Source organism: Primulina eburnea, unplaced genomic scaffold (genome assembly GCF_022965805.1).
Source record: "Primulina eburnea isolate SZY01 unplaced genomic scaffold, ASM2296580v1 ctg739_ERROPOS11973397, whole genome shotgun sequence".
Taxonomy (NCBI): domain Eukaryota; kingdom Viridiplantae; phylum Streptophyta; class Magnoliopsida; order Lamiales; family Gesneriaceae; genus Primulina; species Primulina eburnea.
The window spans coordinates 1518685-1535521 of record NW_027331510.1 but is presented as its reverse complement, the minus strand read 5'-3'; the positions used below and the strand labels follow the sequence as shown (position 1 = coordinate 1535521).

At 33.3% G+C, this 16837-nt stretch overlaps 3 protein-coding genes across 10 annotated transcripts; 1 reads left to right on the top strand and 2 right to left on the bottom strand.

Moving 5' to 3' along the window:
- Positions 1–213: 213 nt before the first annotated feature.
- LOC140821837 (photosystem I reaction center subunit N, chloroplastic-like) lies at positions 214–1088 on the bottom strand. Its single transcript, XM_073182476.1, has 3 exons — positions 725–1088; positions 475–600; positions 214–398 (listed from the first exon to the last, which is right to left on the bottom strand). The coding sequence occupies exons 1-3, from the start codon at positions 992–994 to the stop codon at positions 309–311; spliced, it is 486 nt and encodes a 161-aa protein (XP_073038577.1). The 5' UTR covers positions 995–1088; the 3' UTR covers positions 214–308.
- A 2182-nt stretch (positions 1089–3270) lies between these two features.
- Positions 3271–5476, bottom strand: LOC140822019 (BTB/POZ domain-containing protein At2g13690-like). The gene is made up of 2 exons (XM_073182740.1): positions 4885–5476; positions 3271–4425 (listed from the first exon to the last, which is right to left on the bottom strand). Exons 1-2 carry the CDS (start codon positions 5452–5454, stop codon positions 3487–3489), a joined length of 1509 nt encoding a protein of 502 aa, XP_073038841.1. The 5' UTR covers positions 5455–5476; the 3' UTR covers positions 3271–3486.
- A 7291-nt stretch (positions 5477–12767) lies between these two features.
- LOC140821961 (O-fucosyltransferase 38-like) lies at positions 12768–16747 on the top strand. Of its 8 annotated transcripts, none has more exons than XM_073182651.1 (7): positions 12768–13089; positions 13980–14069; positions 14271–14448; positions 14694–14822; positions 15038–15204; positions 16137–16229; positions 16377–16746. In XM_073182651.1, exons 3-7 carry the CDS (start codon positions 14329–14331, stop codon positions 16414–16416), a joined length of 549 nt encoding a protein of 182 aa, XP_073038752.1. In that variant the 5' UTR covers positions 12768–13089; positions 13980–14069; positions 14271–14328; the 3' UTR covers positions 16417–16746. The 8 variants fall into 8 exon arrangements, 4 of the variants coding, with proteins under 4 accessions (XP_073038752.1, XP_073038751.1, XP_073038750.1 ...); XM_073182652.1 differs by lacking the exon at positions 12768–13089 and adding an exon at positions 13106–13525; XR_012115870.1 differs by having other exon boundaries at positions 14694–14954; positions 15038–16229.
- The last annotated feature ends 90 nt before the right edge of the window (positions 16748–16837 follow it).

The following is a 16837-nucleotide window of genomic DNA, read 5'->3' as shown; positions in this document are numbered from 1 at the left end:
GAATATCCATTTTTATCAGCATAGAAATGGAAACAATGTTTTTACAAAATTAGGTACAAACAAAACATCTCATATGATTAACTTAAACTATTGTTCAATAATAAGTAAACATCCTCAATAGCCTTGGCAGCAACTCATATGAAACTTATAATTACCTTACCAATAGGTACCAAAAAAAGAATAAAAGATTACAAGAAAATTACAGCATGAAAGTTCAAGAATCAAGAGAAGAATTATTTCTTGAATTCACAAGCAGCACATTATGCAGGAAAAAGATACAGAAAAAAAGTATATATAACAATATCTGATCACCATTTCCAGAACACGTTGGAACCACACTTGTATTTGTCTTTCCCTTCACATTCCAACTCCAAGTCATCGCTAAGAAATGGCACTTTCTGCATCAAACAAATTACTACTCAACATCTACTATTTTGATTTGTAGATGGTGATCATTTTTCAAATCAGACAAACCTTTTGCTTGGCAAGATCTTGGCAGCCAGTGAAGTTCTCAGGGAACTTGCATGTTCCAAACTGAACTGTGTACGCTCGAGCGAAGTTCGCCCCGCTAGTTGCCAGTCTCTTATTGTCATTCAGTTCCTACGATCAAAGTTTTCATGCATAACATTCACTAAATTCGCCCCATTTCCTTTTGCACCTGCCCCAAGCTTGTTAAAATATCCCATAAAATTCTATTTTGAGCGTTGAAGCTGTGAGAACTAACCTTGTTGGCCTTGCTCTTCTCCAAATAATCATCGATTACGCCAGCATTGGCGGAGGAAGTGGATATAGAGGCGGTGAAAATGGTGGCGCCTAGACCAAGAAGGGCAGATCTTCTGCCTGAGTCACTAGTCTCAACCTGTTGTTGGGCATTGATCACAGGAATTTTTCGAGCCGGGGTGGCCACCCTGGGAGACAAATTGATCTTGGGGTTGATCTCCGGCCTTGAAATGGCATAGCCACAGGCCAGAACGCTAGAGTTCATGGTGGCCATTTCTGTAGAAATTGGCTAACAGTATAATAGTGCTGAGGCTTTAAGAATGTAAAAATTGTGTAAAAGAGATTTTGGTATCTAGGCTGGTGATGAAGATGAGTTGGATGAAGGGGTGTGGTAGGAATGTGGATAGGGTGAGATTTCCTCATTCCACATGGCAAATTATGCTGTGTTTGAGCAAAAATTATGTGGTGGACTCGAGCCTTGCATCCCGTGTCAGTAATCAAAATATAAGCTACGGATTTACTATAACATCCAATTTCTTTTTTGAAAAAGAAATGGGGCACTGATTCGAATTACGTCAAGAATCCGTGGGTAACAAAGAGGCAAATTTATAACATAAAAATACAATAGTTCATCTCATTTATAAAAACTATAAAATGATGAGCCAGTCAAATAAAAAAAAATCGACAGTTGGGCGGCTTCTACTATCCCTATCCCCTATCCGATGAAATTTTGTTCCAACAATTTATGCTGATATATCACATTGATATCAAGGCTCAAAACTAAAACCCGGAAGGTTAATCAGAGCACGTACTAAATACCAATCTTCATAAACCAGGCAATCCTTCCACTTCAGCCTTTTATTCATAAACCAGGCAATCCTTCCACTTCAGCCTTCATATATTCCTCAACATCCATCAGGAATGCAGATGGCTTTGAGTTCCAACACGTGCACCCGGAGAAAGGATTACGAGTTCCAGTTACGAGCATGAAAACTATCACCTCAAACGCGACAATCTCTTCCGTTTTCTACTCTTTTTACGAGCTGCAGCATTGATTGTGTGACTCTTGGAGCTGAGATGTAAAGAAAGAGTTGAGGGTGGCCTGCTACACGCTGTTCTGGCTTTTTTGTTTACTAAATTGTCAATATCAGCTGGCTTATTCAATTCAACCAGCTTTTGAATTTGGCCGAGCATTTGGTATGTCCAGGCAGTAGAAATGTCCAAATCAACAGAATCATCCATTGGGTTTTCCCAAATATCTGTCAGGATATTCTTATAAGACTGCAACGACATGGAAGTTTGATAGCTCTGCATATTTTCACAGATCATATTAACTTTGATGTCTCATTTGATACCTGTGCAGAATTGCAAGATATACTTCCTCAAATTATTCATCAATTGGGTAAGTGAACTTTTGAGCTTGTAGCCAAAGTTTTGTCCTGTTGTGTGCAAATTATTTTAGCTCATAGAAAGATCTATATTGTGAAAAACAGGTCCTGATAACTTGGAGAATTTGAAGAAATTGGCAGAGCAGTTCCAAAAGCAAGTTCCTGCCGCTGGCGAAGTTGCTACTTATGCTGGGGCTCAAGAGGATGATGACAACGATGTGCCAGACCTTGTTGCTGGCCAAACATTGAAGCTGCTGCAGAGGAGAGCCACACTTCGTAGGAGTTCTTTTTCTTTTCTTTTTTTTTTCCTGACGTCATTGCATAAATTGCATTCTCTTTTTAACTCTGTTTTGTGATTTTGTCATTATGATCCAAAACAGAGGTATTGCTACTTTAATGCTTCAATTAGTAACTTAAAAGGTTGGCCTCTTACTCCTGTTTATTTTCATTATATGGTTAAAAATGGTAAGTGAAAATTTAAGGACTTTTTGATAACAAAACCAGGTTAATTACTTGGACTTGCATAAGATAATGAATTTCATATAACTCTCAAGCTCCCAGACAATTCCAGCCCAGCTTAGGGGATTTTCAACAGTTGAAAGAACCCCTCATATTTATAAAAATTGCAGTTTGATCCCAGGACCTTCTGGAGATATTGGTTAAGAAATTAATGAAAAATTGGTTAAATAACCTTGATCAACTCTTTTTTTTAAGAAATACATTTGAAAATATGTTTTTTTTTAAAAAAAGATTTGACCGAATTTTAAAAATAAAATATACCAAAAATTAAATTGCAAATCATTTTCCAAATTTAGAGACCAACTTTTTCATCGAAATATTAAAAAAATTAATTGTTTTTGCTATTTCAAAAAACTAATATTCGTGAAAAGTAACTCAAAAAAAAATATGAAAATGAGTTGAGAAATAATAGTTATTTGTTAACGTGAAGGATGGATTTTTTAGAAAAAAAATACACCGATTAACATAAGTTATTTTTGTAAACCATATTTGAAAGTAAAAATACAGGAATGATAATGAAACAGAAGAAAATTGAATGTGTTGGGGGTTGAATTTGGAATCTAGAACAAGTGCAGTGAATATTTTGAATTCTACCTGTAAAATCAACCATTCGGAAGCAAACGCAAGCAAGGTACATGGATATGGGTATGCGAGATATCTTAGCAACGCATACGACGACTTTCCAAACCTTCACTGCGTTGAGAAATGGCCAAAATGGCTTAACCAATGTTTTAACAAAATGACTGCATGAATGCTTTCCTACAACAAAGAAATATTACACAATCAAACTAACCTATGTTGTTCAATATTAAATGGTACAACGTCACCCCTACATGTTAAACATTATCAACGCGACAATTCACCTAGACTCAATACCTAAAGTCCCCAAACCAGGGATGAATGATCGACGCCACCAGATTTGAAATGCTTTACTCAGGTTAGGACACTCCATGCCACATTTAGAGAAACAACCGAACCACTCCATAAAGAGCACATTTTGTTCCTTCAACGGGAGCGTAAGGAGCGCTTGACCCATAGCCTCCTCCAATGCCTTCATATCTAGTCCTTTTCTGCACCTCTGTAACCAACCAAAGTCCGACAGCATCGGTCTAAACCATACCTGAATCAGAGCCAACCTTGTTTCTGACCGACAATGCAGTTTCCTGTTGCCCATTGCAATAAAAAGTGTAGCTGATACACGACTAAGTTCATATCTAACCATTGGAGATGCATTCTCATGCATTTTATGAAGTACCCTTTGGCTTGCCCATAAATCCACGAATTCCTCAGCCATTAGGTGATCGAGTAGGATATCAAGCAACCAATTTATGTTGTCAACTTGTTTTGAGATGCGTTCTAACAAAGGTTTATCTTTATCCTTTTTCGCAGGCTTTTGGTCTGTATCATTTTTGGAGGCCTCTTCAAGTAGACTGACGAGTGAAACCAGACATGACTCACAAATGGCAAAAATGTCTTGCTTATTCAGCTCCAGGGAGTCCTTTTCATAGACAGAGCTTTTGGATAGTAGAGCTTTAACCAAAGCTTTCAATTCATTCCTAGCATTAGCATTGGTACAGGTGGTAATAGACAAAATAAGGTGTTTGGTCAGAGTCTGTTGGGAATCGACAGAAACATGGCTAAAGAGCCGGTCCAAGACTTCTGCGGTAGCAGCAGCATCAAGATTAAGACTATTTAACACATCCCTCAGCTTCTCCTCTTCTTCTTCGGTCCAAGGTACCGCCTCAAGGTACTTTAAACATGAAGAAACACCCCTGGCAAACATTATACCTGCTGATACCTAACATCAAAGGTAAAAGAGTTTCAAATTTTGTATGACTAAGAATAAGCAACTACCAATGCATAACTCATTTTCTCTACTTGACCACATAAACTTCATATATGCACACATTGTCACACCCCAACCATCTTGAATTGCTACTTAAGAATCCTCAAACTACAAAAAAGAAACATGCAATACAGCACATGAATATAATCACACTCAAATGACGCAATCATTTACAGAATCTATAATATTTCAACGATCATCCGCATCCTCAATACATCTGTCACGAGATGGTATTCTCAAATATCGGTATTAATTGCAGTCAGATTTCAATGCATAGAAATAGACACCCGAAAGATAATCCAAAAGTATCTCGGAAATTCAAGAAACACGTACATGTTAAACACCCTCAAGACCAAGAAAAATCAAGACTTCTTGTTCGCCACAACCACCAAGAAAGACAAAGAAGATAACCTCTAATATATCAATCGCCCGAAGGACCCCAATCTTGAGGAGCTTCTTTTGAATATCCACCTCAAGCATGAGCTCGATCGTTTCACGAAACACATTCAGATTCTCCACGTCGGGTACTTCAATCTTACACAATCCGCCACTCAAATTCTTCCGATAGTCAGCGATTAAATCCGCGAAAATTGAGCTGTTTGTAGCCAAAATCTCCGAGTCAAGCTCCAGAATCAAAGATTCCCCATTTCTCCCCTCAAGACTCAAACTCACGTAGAAAATCCCCAGATTGCCCTCCTTTTGAGCAGGCGTGGGTGGTTTGGGGGGTGTTCTTTCTTTTGGGGTGGCATGGAAGATTGACGTGTCATCCGGGATGGGTGAAACCCGACCGGGTGAGAGGATGCGCCGGGCGAGAGGGAGCTTTTGAGGTGAGTTGGAGGTTAATTCCATCTTTTTAGAGGAGTGTGAGCGGAATTCGGTCGGATTTTCCGGGCTGAGGGGTGGAGTGGAGAAGGAGCAACACCAACGGTAGCGGCGGCGACGGTGGTTCGGTTTAGATTTGAGGCGCGTGGTATCACTCATTCTGATAAACTGATGTGAACCGTTTGGGAGAAATATACATTTATGAAACAATAAAGTAGGAATGTATTAAATTAAATTCGTCCAAAAATAATTTAAAGATTAAATTTTAAAAAAAAATGTTTGGATTGTTGAAATAAATATGGACGTTGATGCTAAGGTTACAATGGATTTTAAGCTAAGGGTTAAAAATATGGGAAAGTTTGAAAAATAAATTTGGTCGATTTTTTTAATGAATATAATCAAATACATTTGAGGATATTTATTTTCAAAATTTTAGTTTTACAAAAGTTATTTTTCACAATTTGTTTGAAATCCATGATAATAAATATCTTGGTTTGTTAGAGAAAATCTATTGAGTAATAATAAATTTCAAATCTCAAACAATTATTATTTTTTGTTTATTTATCCTAACATAGAGTTATTTCGAATCCACATTCTCAAATCCAGTGCTTTTAATCCAAATACAATCTAAAAAAATATTTATATAGATGTTTTTAGTGTAGATTATCATAATTTTAGTTTTGACTTGAAAACTATGAAAATCTATATATATAATTTATATATATTGCGTATTTCAAACCAACTTTTGTATACACACATAAGAACTAGGGTTGATCATGGTGCGATTTTACGGGTTTTTTTTAAAAAATTAAACCGAACTGTTAAATGCGGTCGGTTAGTGTTTTAAAAAAATAATTGATTTTTTACATGTAGAATTAATCTTAGGTTTTGAGCGTTTTCAGACGGTTTCAGTCGGTTGTCGGTTTTTTTTTAATTAAAAATATTAGAAAATGTGTTTTAATTTAATTTAAAAGAACAACATATAGTGTCTTCAAATACAAAATAATTTAAATCAAACAAAGATAAAACTAGATAAAACAATAATCAAGTTTCAAAACTAAGTTAATAATTTAACAACATAACACATTCACAACAAAAATGACATTTACACTATTTTATTATTATTTTTACTTTCAAAACTTCAAACAAAATATTGTTGTAAAAGAAATAAAAAATCTAATAAAAGACTAATGTGAAGAATAATTAAGATGATGATAAGTTTTCTTTGTAGGAGTAATAATTTTTACGAGAGTTGAGATATAATGAAGGACGACTTCTTTAATTGAATATGTTGTTTACAAATTATTATAATCTTAAGCCAAATATTAGGACAAACGATTTAGGCGATGCTGTTTGGTGCGATTCTTGGCCAAAAAAATAATCGAACCGTGTATACGATGTGATTTATGATTACTATTTTTAATCGCGATTTTTATAAAATATTAAGAAAAACAATGCGGTGCAATACGGTTCGAACGATTCATTACAAAATTTGATCACGCACAGTAAGAACCAGTGTTCAAATGTACACGCAGAAGCAAAAGGTATAAATTTTAAAAAATAATTTTTTGAAAAGAGTAAATAAAAATCAAGCAATTCTCACAAATTAATCCTTTTGTTGTCTACAAATTGAAATTTATCCTTTTAACTACCTCTTCCATATTTTGAAGGCCAATATATAGAAATTAGACATTCTTACCAATTTATGAAACTAATTTTAAAGGCAAAAACTTGTGTAAAACGGTCTCACGGGTCGTATTTGTGAGACGTATCTCTTATTTGGGTCACCCATGAAAGAGTATTACTTTTTATTGTGAATATAGGTAGGGTTAACCCGTCTCACGGATTATGACCCGTGAGACGGTCTCACATGATACTCACTCAATTTTAAAAACATTTTTACCACTTTATGAAAAACTAATTTTAAAAAGGTTTATCATGGCATTTGAGGTAAAACCACGTAAAAGTGCCAAAGAGTTTTTCTAAAGCCATCTTGCTTTATAATAACTAGTGAAAGATGTACACACACATATATTATTTTTTTAAAAAAATTGATCAAATGATACTAAATAATTAACACTGTTTTGTTTTCAATTTAAAAGACTTGTTCAATTTAAAAAGAAATTTTTGTTAGAAATTTTTTTCTAGGTAAAATATGAGATGATTTGAGGAGTTTTTTTTAAATGGAATAATGAGTAGAAAGGGTAATTATGAGATTAAATATTTTGGTGTCTCTCAAGATAGTTACTATAATGACCTCATCTTTTTTTATACATGTACTAGTGCATCGTCGTACAATATTTTTTATAATTAATTTGGTTTATATTCAAATGATAATCAAAATATAATTATAAGAAATAGTGAAGGGCTACACTATACTTTCGATATATAAATTTAAAAATAAATAGAAATAAGAATTGAACTTACATCTTATCTTATCTTAATGTTTAGGAAGCCCACACTCTATCCATTAAGCTGCATGTTATTTATGTTAAATTTGAACATTTTATTATTATATATAATTTTTAAAACAGACCATGATATCAAAAGTTAGCTATTCTAATAATCTCAGATTTAATAAGATAGCATACTACATAATAATAGATTGAGATGTATTTGAATTTTAATTAGATATTATTTTCAAACTAATAATAAAGATTGTGTGGGTTTTTAAAAGGAAAAATTATTTTTATATTTTATATGCGAGCAAAATCAAATTACATTCCAATTGGGAAGCTCCATAAATAAGGAAGGTGTTCGAAAAAGGTCTTATTTTCCTAATAGAATTATAATTCTCATCTCTCTCTCTCTCTCTCTCTCTATATATATATCTTATATATGCTCTTTTTTCCTTATTGGTTAGCACTTGAAAAACACAAATACACAGAAACAACCAATCAAGAAATCAATGGAGTCATCAAAGAATGAGACCGATCAGATCAGTGAATATTGTACCGAGGCGAGCAGCGATACACAACCGTGCGGAGAGGGAGAGGGAGAGGATTCTAAGTCTTCTGATGATGTTGCTGGTAAAGAATATCTGCTTTCGGTTGATTCGGGATCATCATCTGTTTTGGCAAGTCCTGATATTATTTCTGATGAGAAGAAACAAATAGTACAATCCCTCGAGATGAAGCCGATCGTTGTAAAGAAGACTAAGGTTATCAAATTACTTGGCGTGCAATCCCTCGAGATGAAGCCGAACGTTGCAAAGAAGAATAAGGTTATCAAATTATTTGGCGTGGAGATTGATGTCTCCACAGTCTCTGCGTATACAATATCCTACAATCCGACGCCTCTGAGTTGTTTTAATCCAAACACGGCGCAGTTCGTCCCAGCGGTACAATCCGACTATCCTCTCGACCAAAGTGGAGGGCATGTGGAGAATACTCATGAACCAGAACCACAAACTCCGTTGGATGACTTTTCAAAACTTCTGCAAAAAATAGAGGCTCGAATTGGTGCCAGGCCAGTCTTGTTGTCCCAGAAAAAACTGACGAAATCTGACGTCTCGAAGAACCTCAACAGGGTTTTCATCACCCAAAGTGCAGAGATGATGGGATTTCTGAGAGATGAGGAGAGGAGACGCGTCAAAGATGACGACAAAAAAGTATGGTTGGACGTTTCGGCTACCGATCCAACTGGTGAAATGTATGAGTTGCACATGAAATTGTGGCACAGCTTGAAAGTTGTTGTCCTGAATGGGAGAGACTGGAACACAATGGTTTTTAGAAACAATTTGGTGGCAGGATATTTGGTCGAACTATGGGGTTATAGAGGAAAAGATACAAAGTTTTGCTTGGCCTTGAATTTTAAGGATGACCAGTGTCAACAACCACCAGAGACGTCATAAAAATTTCGTCTTTTTTAGTGCCGTTTTTGAATTCTGAATTAATGAGGTTTTTGTAGTAGTCGGCCGGAACATATAATTAAGAACTTTTAATAATAGTTTAATTCTTTTTTAATATGATGCCATCGATACCACTTTACGATTTGATGCAATATTTAAGTCAGTCTGAATTTGATCTGTTTGTGATATATATCTAGCTTCAAATTTGTTTTTTACAAGTCTATATTCTTCTTATTATTATTAATGTCGATATGATTCTCTATATCGTGAAGGTGACGTAAAAAAATTATTTCAAAATCTGGTTTAAACACAATTACGATATATTTTACACCTATGCCGAGAGATACAAACGTAAATTTTCCGACAATATTGGAATCAAAATTTGTTTTCGTCTGGAAGCATCACCACCATCCGCCTGTGATCGATCTTAGGATGTGTGTGATTTTTTTACAAGTTCAGTTTTCTACACTAGTTAATTATATAATTTCTTTCAGTAAGAATGATCACAACATTATGATTAAAATGGATTGAATTAGGGTACAAAATTTACATTAAAAATACAACTCAAATTTTTAACTAAGGAAAACCAACTAGTATACATATATATCTATATCTATATCTATTTATCTATATCTATATCTATATTGTTATAAATCTATGAATTTGAATTGTGAATTTACATAAATGTTCTTATCTTTATTTAATAATAATTATTAATACATGTTTTTTTTTTGTTTTTTTTTCATCTATTAATTTTGTGAATTTACATAAATGTTTTTATCTTCATTTAATGTTTTATTTACATTAAAAACCAACTTATTACATGTCGTATGGAAGCTTGTAAGCCGAGGAGGGAGAAGGCTTTTAGACGGGAGTTCATTACAGTATCGATTCCAAGTTTTCACAATCCCCATAGATATTTTAAATTAACATATAACCACATAAAAAGCAATACTTAAAATTTTTTAAAAAAGAAACACTCGTGGAGATACTAATGTCTGATGTGAGAGAATTAAAAAATGAAGTGGCCGATAACTTTAACTTTTCTGTACTTAGTACAAAGAATTTGATATTATGGACACATTGACTCTCGTAATATTTTTTTAAAAAATCAGACTATGCTTAAATCTCTATATATATTTACCAAAAAAAAGTAAAATTAGAATTAGCTTGAATCTATATAAATCCTTGTAAAAAAAAAATGAGCTGAGCTACAACTTAGGATAGACCAAGCATAGGTCCGTCCTTGACTCCAAGTACAAACCACCCGATCCCCCAAGGGTAGGGCAATCGAATCAAATGTCACTCGTCTTTCCTCCCTTCTAAAGGGACGTTATTCTCGCGAGTTATATAAGAACAAAGGAAAAAAAAAGAGATTTTGGGTTTTTTGTTTGATAAGAGAATAGAAGGAAAAATTGTGAACGTGGATTGAGTCGATGATAAAACATAATCTTAGATTGCGTATCATTCGATTGATGATGAAGAAAGTGAATTCTTGGTTCGATTTTCGTCTTAATGACATAACAGATGAAATGGATCTGTGGAAGCATCACCACCATCCGCCTGTGATCTTAGGATGTGTGTGATTTTTTTACAAGTTCAGTTTTCTACACTAGTTAATTATATAATTTCTTTCAGTAAGAATGATCACAAAATTATGATTAAAATGGATTGAATTAGGGTACAAAATTTACATTAAAAATACAACTCAAATTTTTAACTAAGGAAAACCAACTAGTATACATATATATATCTATATCTATATCTATTTATCTATATCTATATCTATATTGTTATAAATCTATGAATTTGAATTGTGAATTTACATAAATGTTCTTATCTTTATTTAATAATAATTATTAATACATGTTTTTTTTTTGTTTTTTTTTCATCTATTAATTTTGTGAATTTACATAAATGTTTTTATCTTCATTTAATAATAATAATTAATATATGTTTCTTTTTTATTTGTTTTACATCTATTAATTAATGAAAGTTAAAATAAATAATATATTTTTGAATTGTAATTAAAATTACTTATATTTTTATTTAATAATAATCATTTATACATTTTTCTTTTTTATTATTTGTTTTTCATCTATCTATATCTATATTTTATCATAAACATATGAATTTGAATTGTGAATTTACATAAATATCATTGATGTTATTCGGATGAATGAGATATGAGATATGTGGGCAATCTATCAGATGATGAGGATAATTTTTGTAATTTAAGGAAATTTGAGTAAGTATAATGTCTTCCACTGTAAGCTGCAAACAAGTAGAGGAACTTGTGTATGGGCGTCGGAAGAGTGTCCGACGTATCTACTCCAATGCTTAAGTCATCACGTGAAGAAGGAAGATGCAAGCTATATATGTGAGAATATATGTGTGATTGAAAGTTGAAACTTTCAGAATCTGTAAATGAGAAATATACATGCTATTTATAGTAGTAAATCCCATAATTACCTTGTTTTAAGTACTCACTGCTAAGTATGGTAAGACGGATTCCCATAATTTCTGATGACTTATCTAACACGCCAAATCCCTGTAATTCTGACAGATAAGATATCTCATGCTTACACACTCGAGTGTGGCACTGTTTCCGAGGTTGGCTCAGGTAGAATAGTTTCCCGGGGACTTTGTATGAGGGCCTGAGCTCTTGATTGCCCGGGAATAGAATACCCCGAGCGTTCACCTACCCGGCTGCTGAAGAAAATAGCCTGAACATTGACTCTGATTTGAGCTATCCAATTAGTTTCTTAGGTTATTCATGACCCGAGTTTTTATGAAAGTATCAGTCATTATCTTTATTTAATAATAATCATTAATACTACACGTTTCTTTTTTATTATATGTTTTTCATGTATTAATTAATAAAATTTAAAATAAATAATATATTTTTGAATTATGAATTTACATCAATATCATTATCTTCATTTAATAATAATCATTAATATATGTTTCTCTTTTATTTGTTTTCATCTATTAATTAATGAAATTTAAAATGAATAATAAATTATTATAAATGTGATGAAATTTTCATTCATTTTTTTTTTAAATTTAGCCATATTTTTTGGAATAAAATTTAAACATAAAATAAATAATATATTATTACAAAAGTGATGAAATTTGCACTAATATTTTTTTTAAAAAAAACATATCTTTAATGAAATTCGAAAAAAAAATTTGTTTATTTTTTTTTAATTATTAATGACTTCTAAAATAAATTGAAAAAAAATGAGATTAGCCTGCATTTTTTGGAATAAAATTTAAACTTGTATTTTTTGAAATGAAATTTATACTCCATTTTTTGTTAAAAAAACTATCTTTAATCATTAATATATGTTTTTTTTATATTTCTTTTCCATCTATTAATTAGAAATTTAAATAAATAATATAATATTATAAAGGTGATGAAATTTGCACTCAATTTTAACTCCATTGTTTTTTTAGAAAATCTATCTTTAATTAAATTCGAAATGATAATATTTAAAGAATTGTGTCTATTTTATAATAAATGTCAAATCGAATAATTGTAAATTTGGTATTAAAAAAATGACATCAAAATTAATAAATGAGTGTCAATTTAATACTATAATATACATACTACGATTTTTTGTTTAATCGTAGACTGATCAACCATTCTCAAAATCTCCCCTGCACCTCCCTCACATCAACTTTCAAGCTGACCCGAAGAAACGCAATTGCAAAGATCCGCGATTGAGTAGTGAAAGATGGCTATACAGAGAGGAATCTCATATCCCAGAAACCCATTTTATACAAGAAATAGAAATTCTTCGTTTTTATCAGTTGTGTTGTACGTGATGCTTCTCTTTGTTATCTCTATCATAATTTTTATGATATACAACAAAGATTTACTGGAAGAAGATGAACAGAGTATGCCCATGCTTAGAGTGGATAAGTCCAAATCAGTGCAGGTTCTGTTGCTTTTTTTTTTTTTTTTTGTTTTGTATAAAGATGTGAACTTGGCATGTGGGTATTGGAAATTTACTTTTCCCTTTGAATTTGGAATCGATTTTTGTTTGCAATGATCTATTTGGAAAAAAAAGATGATTTGTTGTTATAAGATAATAAGCTGATCTTTATGAATAATATATTTTTTCGCAAACTGTGTTAAATCGCACAATTGCCTCGCAGTCCTTGTGAATTACTGAGTTCGTAGACTCTGTTGCTGGTGTATTAGTGCTGAGTTTGAGTGAAGGCGGGGAACTTTTTTTATTTGGGGAGAAATCTTGAATTCGTTCACATTTCGTGATCAAGTGATGGAACCACGTTTCTAATAAAGTTTTCACCTCAGTTGTTTTAAAGTTTTAATACAAAAAATATGGCGATGTTCCTTGGGGAATTCAACGGGTAACTGTCATTGGGAAAACATTATTGGACTATTTTCCTGGCTGAAATCTGTTGCACTGGCATGGTTGTCAATGCGAAACTTCAAAGATCAGAAATTTGTAGACCGAATGCTTTAATGTAGCTGCAGTTCATAATGTAGATCAGAAATTTGTAGACTTTGAATCATTATTTATATTACTACGGCATTTGCAATCCTTGCTTCGTAACATTAGGAATTATGACTGTATATGGTGTGTTTAGAATTTAGATTTTCAAATCTTCGTAAACACTACAATAAATGTAGAAACAAAAGTGAAAAGTCCACAATTCTAGCCATTTAAAATTTATTCTTGTTTCTAGACATGCTGTAATTTCATTTATTCTTTAGAACTGATACTGCTACTATGATCAACAATTTGATAAATGCCCATTTTCTTATAAATTTTTTTCATGGATGTTTAACTCTTACATATAGATAGCTGGATACGGTGGCTGTGGCACGCAGTATGAAGGCTACACTTGTGATTCTTTGATTAGATAAGCATTCATTCTGGCAAGATACAAGGTACATTACTTTACTGCAATGCTTCTGCCTTCCGCCGTATCTATCTCAAGTCCCCTTTGCATTAATATTGTAATAAATTTGTAAGGATCTATTGATTATAAACACAAGTTTTAACTTTGGGTATTTTGAGTGAAATTCTGTTTATACAGCAATATCCTGTGCGTTTGTATGTCTCTGACTCTTTGATGCATTTATGTGCAGTACATTCTCTGATGTATTTGATGAACTCCATTTTATCAATACGTTACAACAAGATGTGATGATTGTGAAGGAACTTCCGAAGGAATTAGAATCAGTTCCTCGAGCTAGGAAGCACTTCACTTCATGGTCTGGTGTGAGTTACTATGAGGTAATGAAACAACTCTGGAAGGACTATCAGGCAAGTTTTTCATCATCCATTTGTACTTGACCTCCAAAATATGTGCAAACTAGAAACACAGATAGTTATCTCATATGACAGCTGTTAGGCAGTCCTTTTTTGGTATGAATAGTTGATATTTTTAAGGAATCAAATGCTCAAGAAATTAAAATATGCCTGTTATAGATTTAGATGGATATGTTATAATAATTTTCATGTGATATTCGAATTTCATCCTCGATTGCCTTTTTGAATCTTATCTGTAGATAATTCATGTTGCTAAATCAGACTCTAGGCTTGCAAACAATGAACTGCCTCTAGACATTCAGAGATTGAGATGTCGTGCTCTGTATCATGCTCTCGATTTTGCTCCTTCTATTGAGAGTCTTGGAGAGGTCAGAACCATGATTCTAGTACCTATGCCCTTGACTGAATTACTGTTTTGATATTTTCACACTAGAATCACATGGAGCTTGCCAAAATTTCTCGAGGTTCTCGAGAAATTTGAATACCTGAAAAACGGACTTGTAAGTAGAATTATGAGTACAATATCCATGTTTTTCTGCTGATAAACTTAAGAAGTATCCTATGGGGATTCATGTTATATCAGGTTCTGAGCTTAAATGACGGTGACACCACAGAAGCTAGTGGAGCGGCTGCAATTCCATGCAAAAAGATACATTGCCTGCATCTGAGATATGAGAAAGACATGCTGTCTTTTACTGGCTGTACTTGTGGTCTTACTGATGCAGAATCCAAGGAGCTCAGAGTGATGAGGTGAATTTTTGAATGGCTTCGGTATTTTTAAAATCTTGTAGCCAACTTCATTATCAATGTACTTGTTATCTGTGGATTGGACTTCTCTGTTTTGGTGTTGTGATTGGTGACTATCCACTGGTCTCTGTGCTGGGTTGACCGTTGATTGAGTAGGCCAATTTGAAAATCATCATAACCCGGCTGTTTGGCTGCTGCTACAACCACTGTATTTTCTAACATCATATTGATAGAATAAAAAAATATAAGCGATAAGAACATACCCATATGGTTTAGGTTAAGAAATATATTGTGAATGATCAACAGAGTGAGAAAATTATTCTGGAAGTACGAGCTATCCTATGAAGAGGGCTTTTCTTGAATTTCATCATCTGTAACTTGGTTTTGTTTCATTTCTAACATGTTCGAGTAAAATATTTGTGTGATATGGATAATTTATTTGGATGGGGAGATAATTGTTCCATGACTTATACTGTTTAGAACATGCTTAATAGTAAGGTCACACACATCCAAAAGTATCTGAATCCTCCTGTTCTTGCTCGAAAAAAAAAAAGAATCCTCCTGTTTAGTTAATTACTTGGTTCTATTGCTAAAACTGAGTAGACTGATTCGTGATTTACAATGAGAACATTTAGTTTGCATTCTCTACTATGCACATATATTTTCCTACATTAAACACCAATGACCTCGGATGCATTCCTTATCTTACATTCTCTCATTTTGAGAATATCAATCATGGGAAGATTAAGAATATTAACTCAACAGAGACTTGGTGGTTTCTGCCCTTTAACTCCCAAGGAGGTCGGCGTATTTCTTCAAGCTGATGGTTACCCTCCGTCTACATTGTTCTATATTGCAGCTGGTGAAATTTATGGGGGGGAAAAGTTTTTGAGTTTCTTCATTATGTCCTATAATACGCTTTACATGATATGCAGGAAAGGTCTAGTTGAATTATTTGATAAACTAGAAGATGGAAAGCTCGAAGTATTATCTTTGTCCCGTCTTGTGCAAAAACTTCATCAGAACAGGTAAGAGATTTCCACACGACTTTGTATTTTCTTGCTCACCTCAGTGGCCAAGCTGATTTATAATTCCTCAATTTCCACCACATATTGAATGTGCTGTGGATCAAACCAGATTGAATATCGAGGACTTTTACACTTGTGAACTTTCAGGTACGGCACAGGAGGTGCTGCTCCTGGAATCAAGGGCTGACCACGACTCAGGCTGGAGGAATCCTTTTACAGAACCCATTCCCTGCATGCATATGTGTAACTCGGAGATGCTGCCAGGTGAAATGCAAAAGTTGTACGTCCTCATCAAGAAAAGAGTCGGAAATCAAAATGCTCTCTGCTTTCGAAAGATTGCAGTGTGTTGTATTTAATTGTATACATTTGTTTATCGTCCTTTTTAGCACCGAATTTTTTGGGTCCATTCCAATTTATGAGCTATAATGTTCACTGCATAATTCTTTCTAGTAAATAGTTGTGAAATAAAGATAAATAAAGCTAGTAAAATTCTTGCAACCATAATGCTTTGATGCGTTGTGATTTATATGTATGAAATCATTTTTCGAAGTAATGTACGCTATACGCAGTCACTGTCACAGGTATGAGGTAACACTAGTAGTCTATAT

Bases quoted from the DNA above. Each gene is read 5' to 3' on its own strand.
- LOC140821837 (XM_073182476.1), bottom strand. From the start codon at position 994: ATGGCCACCATGAACTCTAGCGTTCTGGCCTGTGGCTATGCCATTTCA. The intron at 601-724 runs GTTAGTTCTCAC...CTTTGATCGTAG, and splicing joins AGAAGAGCAAGGCCAACAAG to GAACTGAATGACAATAAGAG. The intron at 399-474 runs GTTTGTCTGATT...TGTTTGATGCAG, and splicing joins AAGATCTTGCCAAGCAAAAG to AAAGTGCCATTTCTTAGCGA.
- LOC140822019 (XM_073182740.1), bottom strand. From the start codon at position 5,454: ATGAGTGATACCACGCGCCTCAAATCTAAACCGAACCACCGTCGCCGC. The intron at 4,426-4,884 runs GTTATCTTCTTT...CTTTGATGTTAG, and splicing joins GGGCGATTGATATATTAGAG to GTATCAGCAGGTATAATGTT.
- LOC140821961 (XM_073182649.1), top strand. From the start codon at position 13,040: ATGAACAGAGTATGCCCATGCTTAGAGTGGATAAGTCCAAATCAGTGC. The intron at 14,823-15,037 runs GTCAGAACCATG...ATGTTATATCAG, and splicing joins CTATTGAGAGTCTTGGAGAG to GTTCTGAGCTTAAATGACGG. The intron at 16,230-16,376 runs GTAAGAGATTTC...GTGAACTTTCAG, and splicing joins CAAAAACTTCATCAGAACAG to GTACGGCACAGGAGGTGCTG.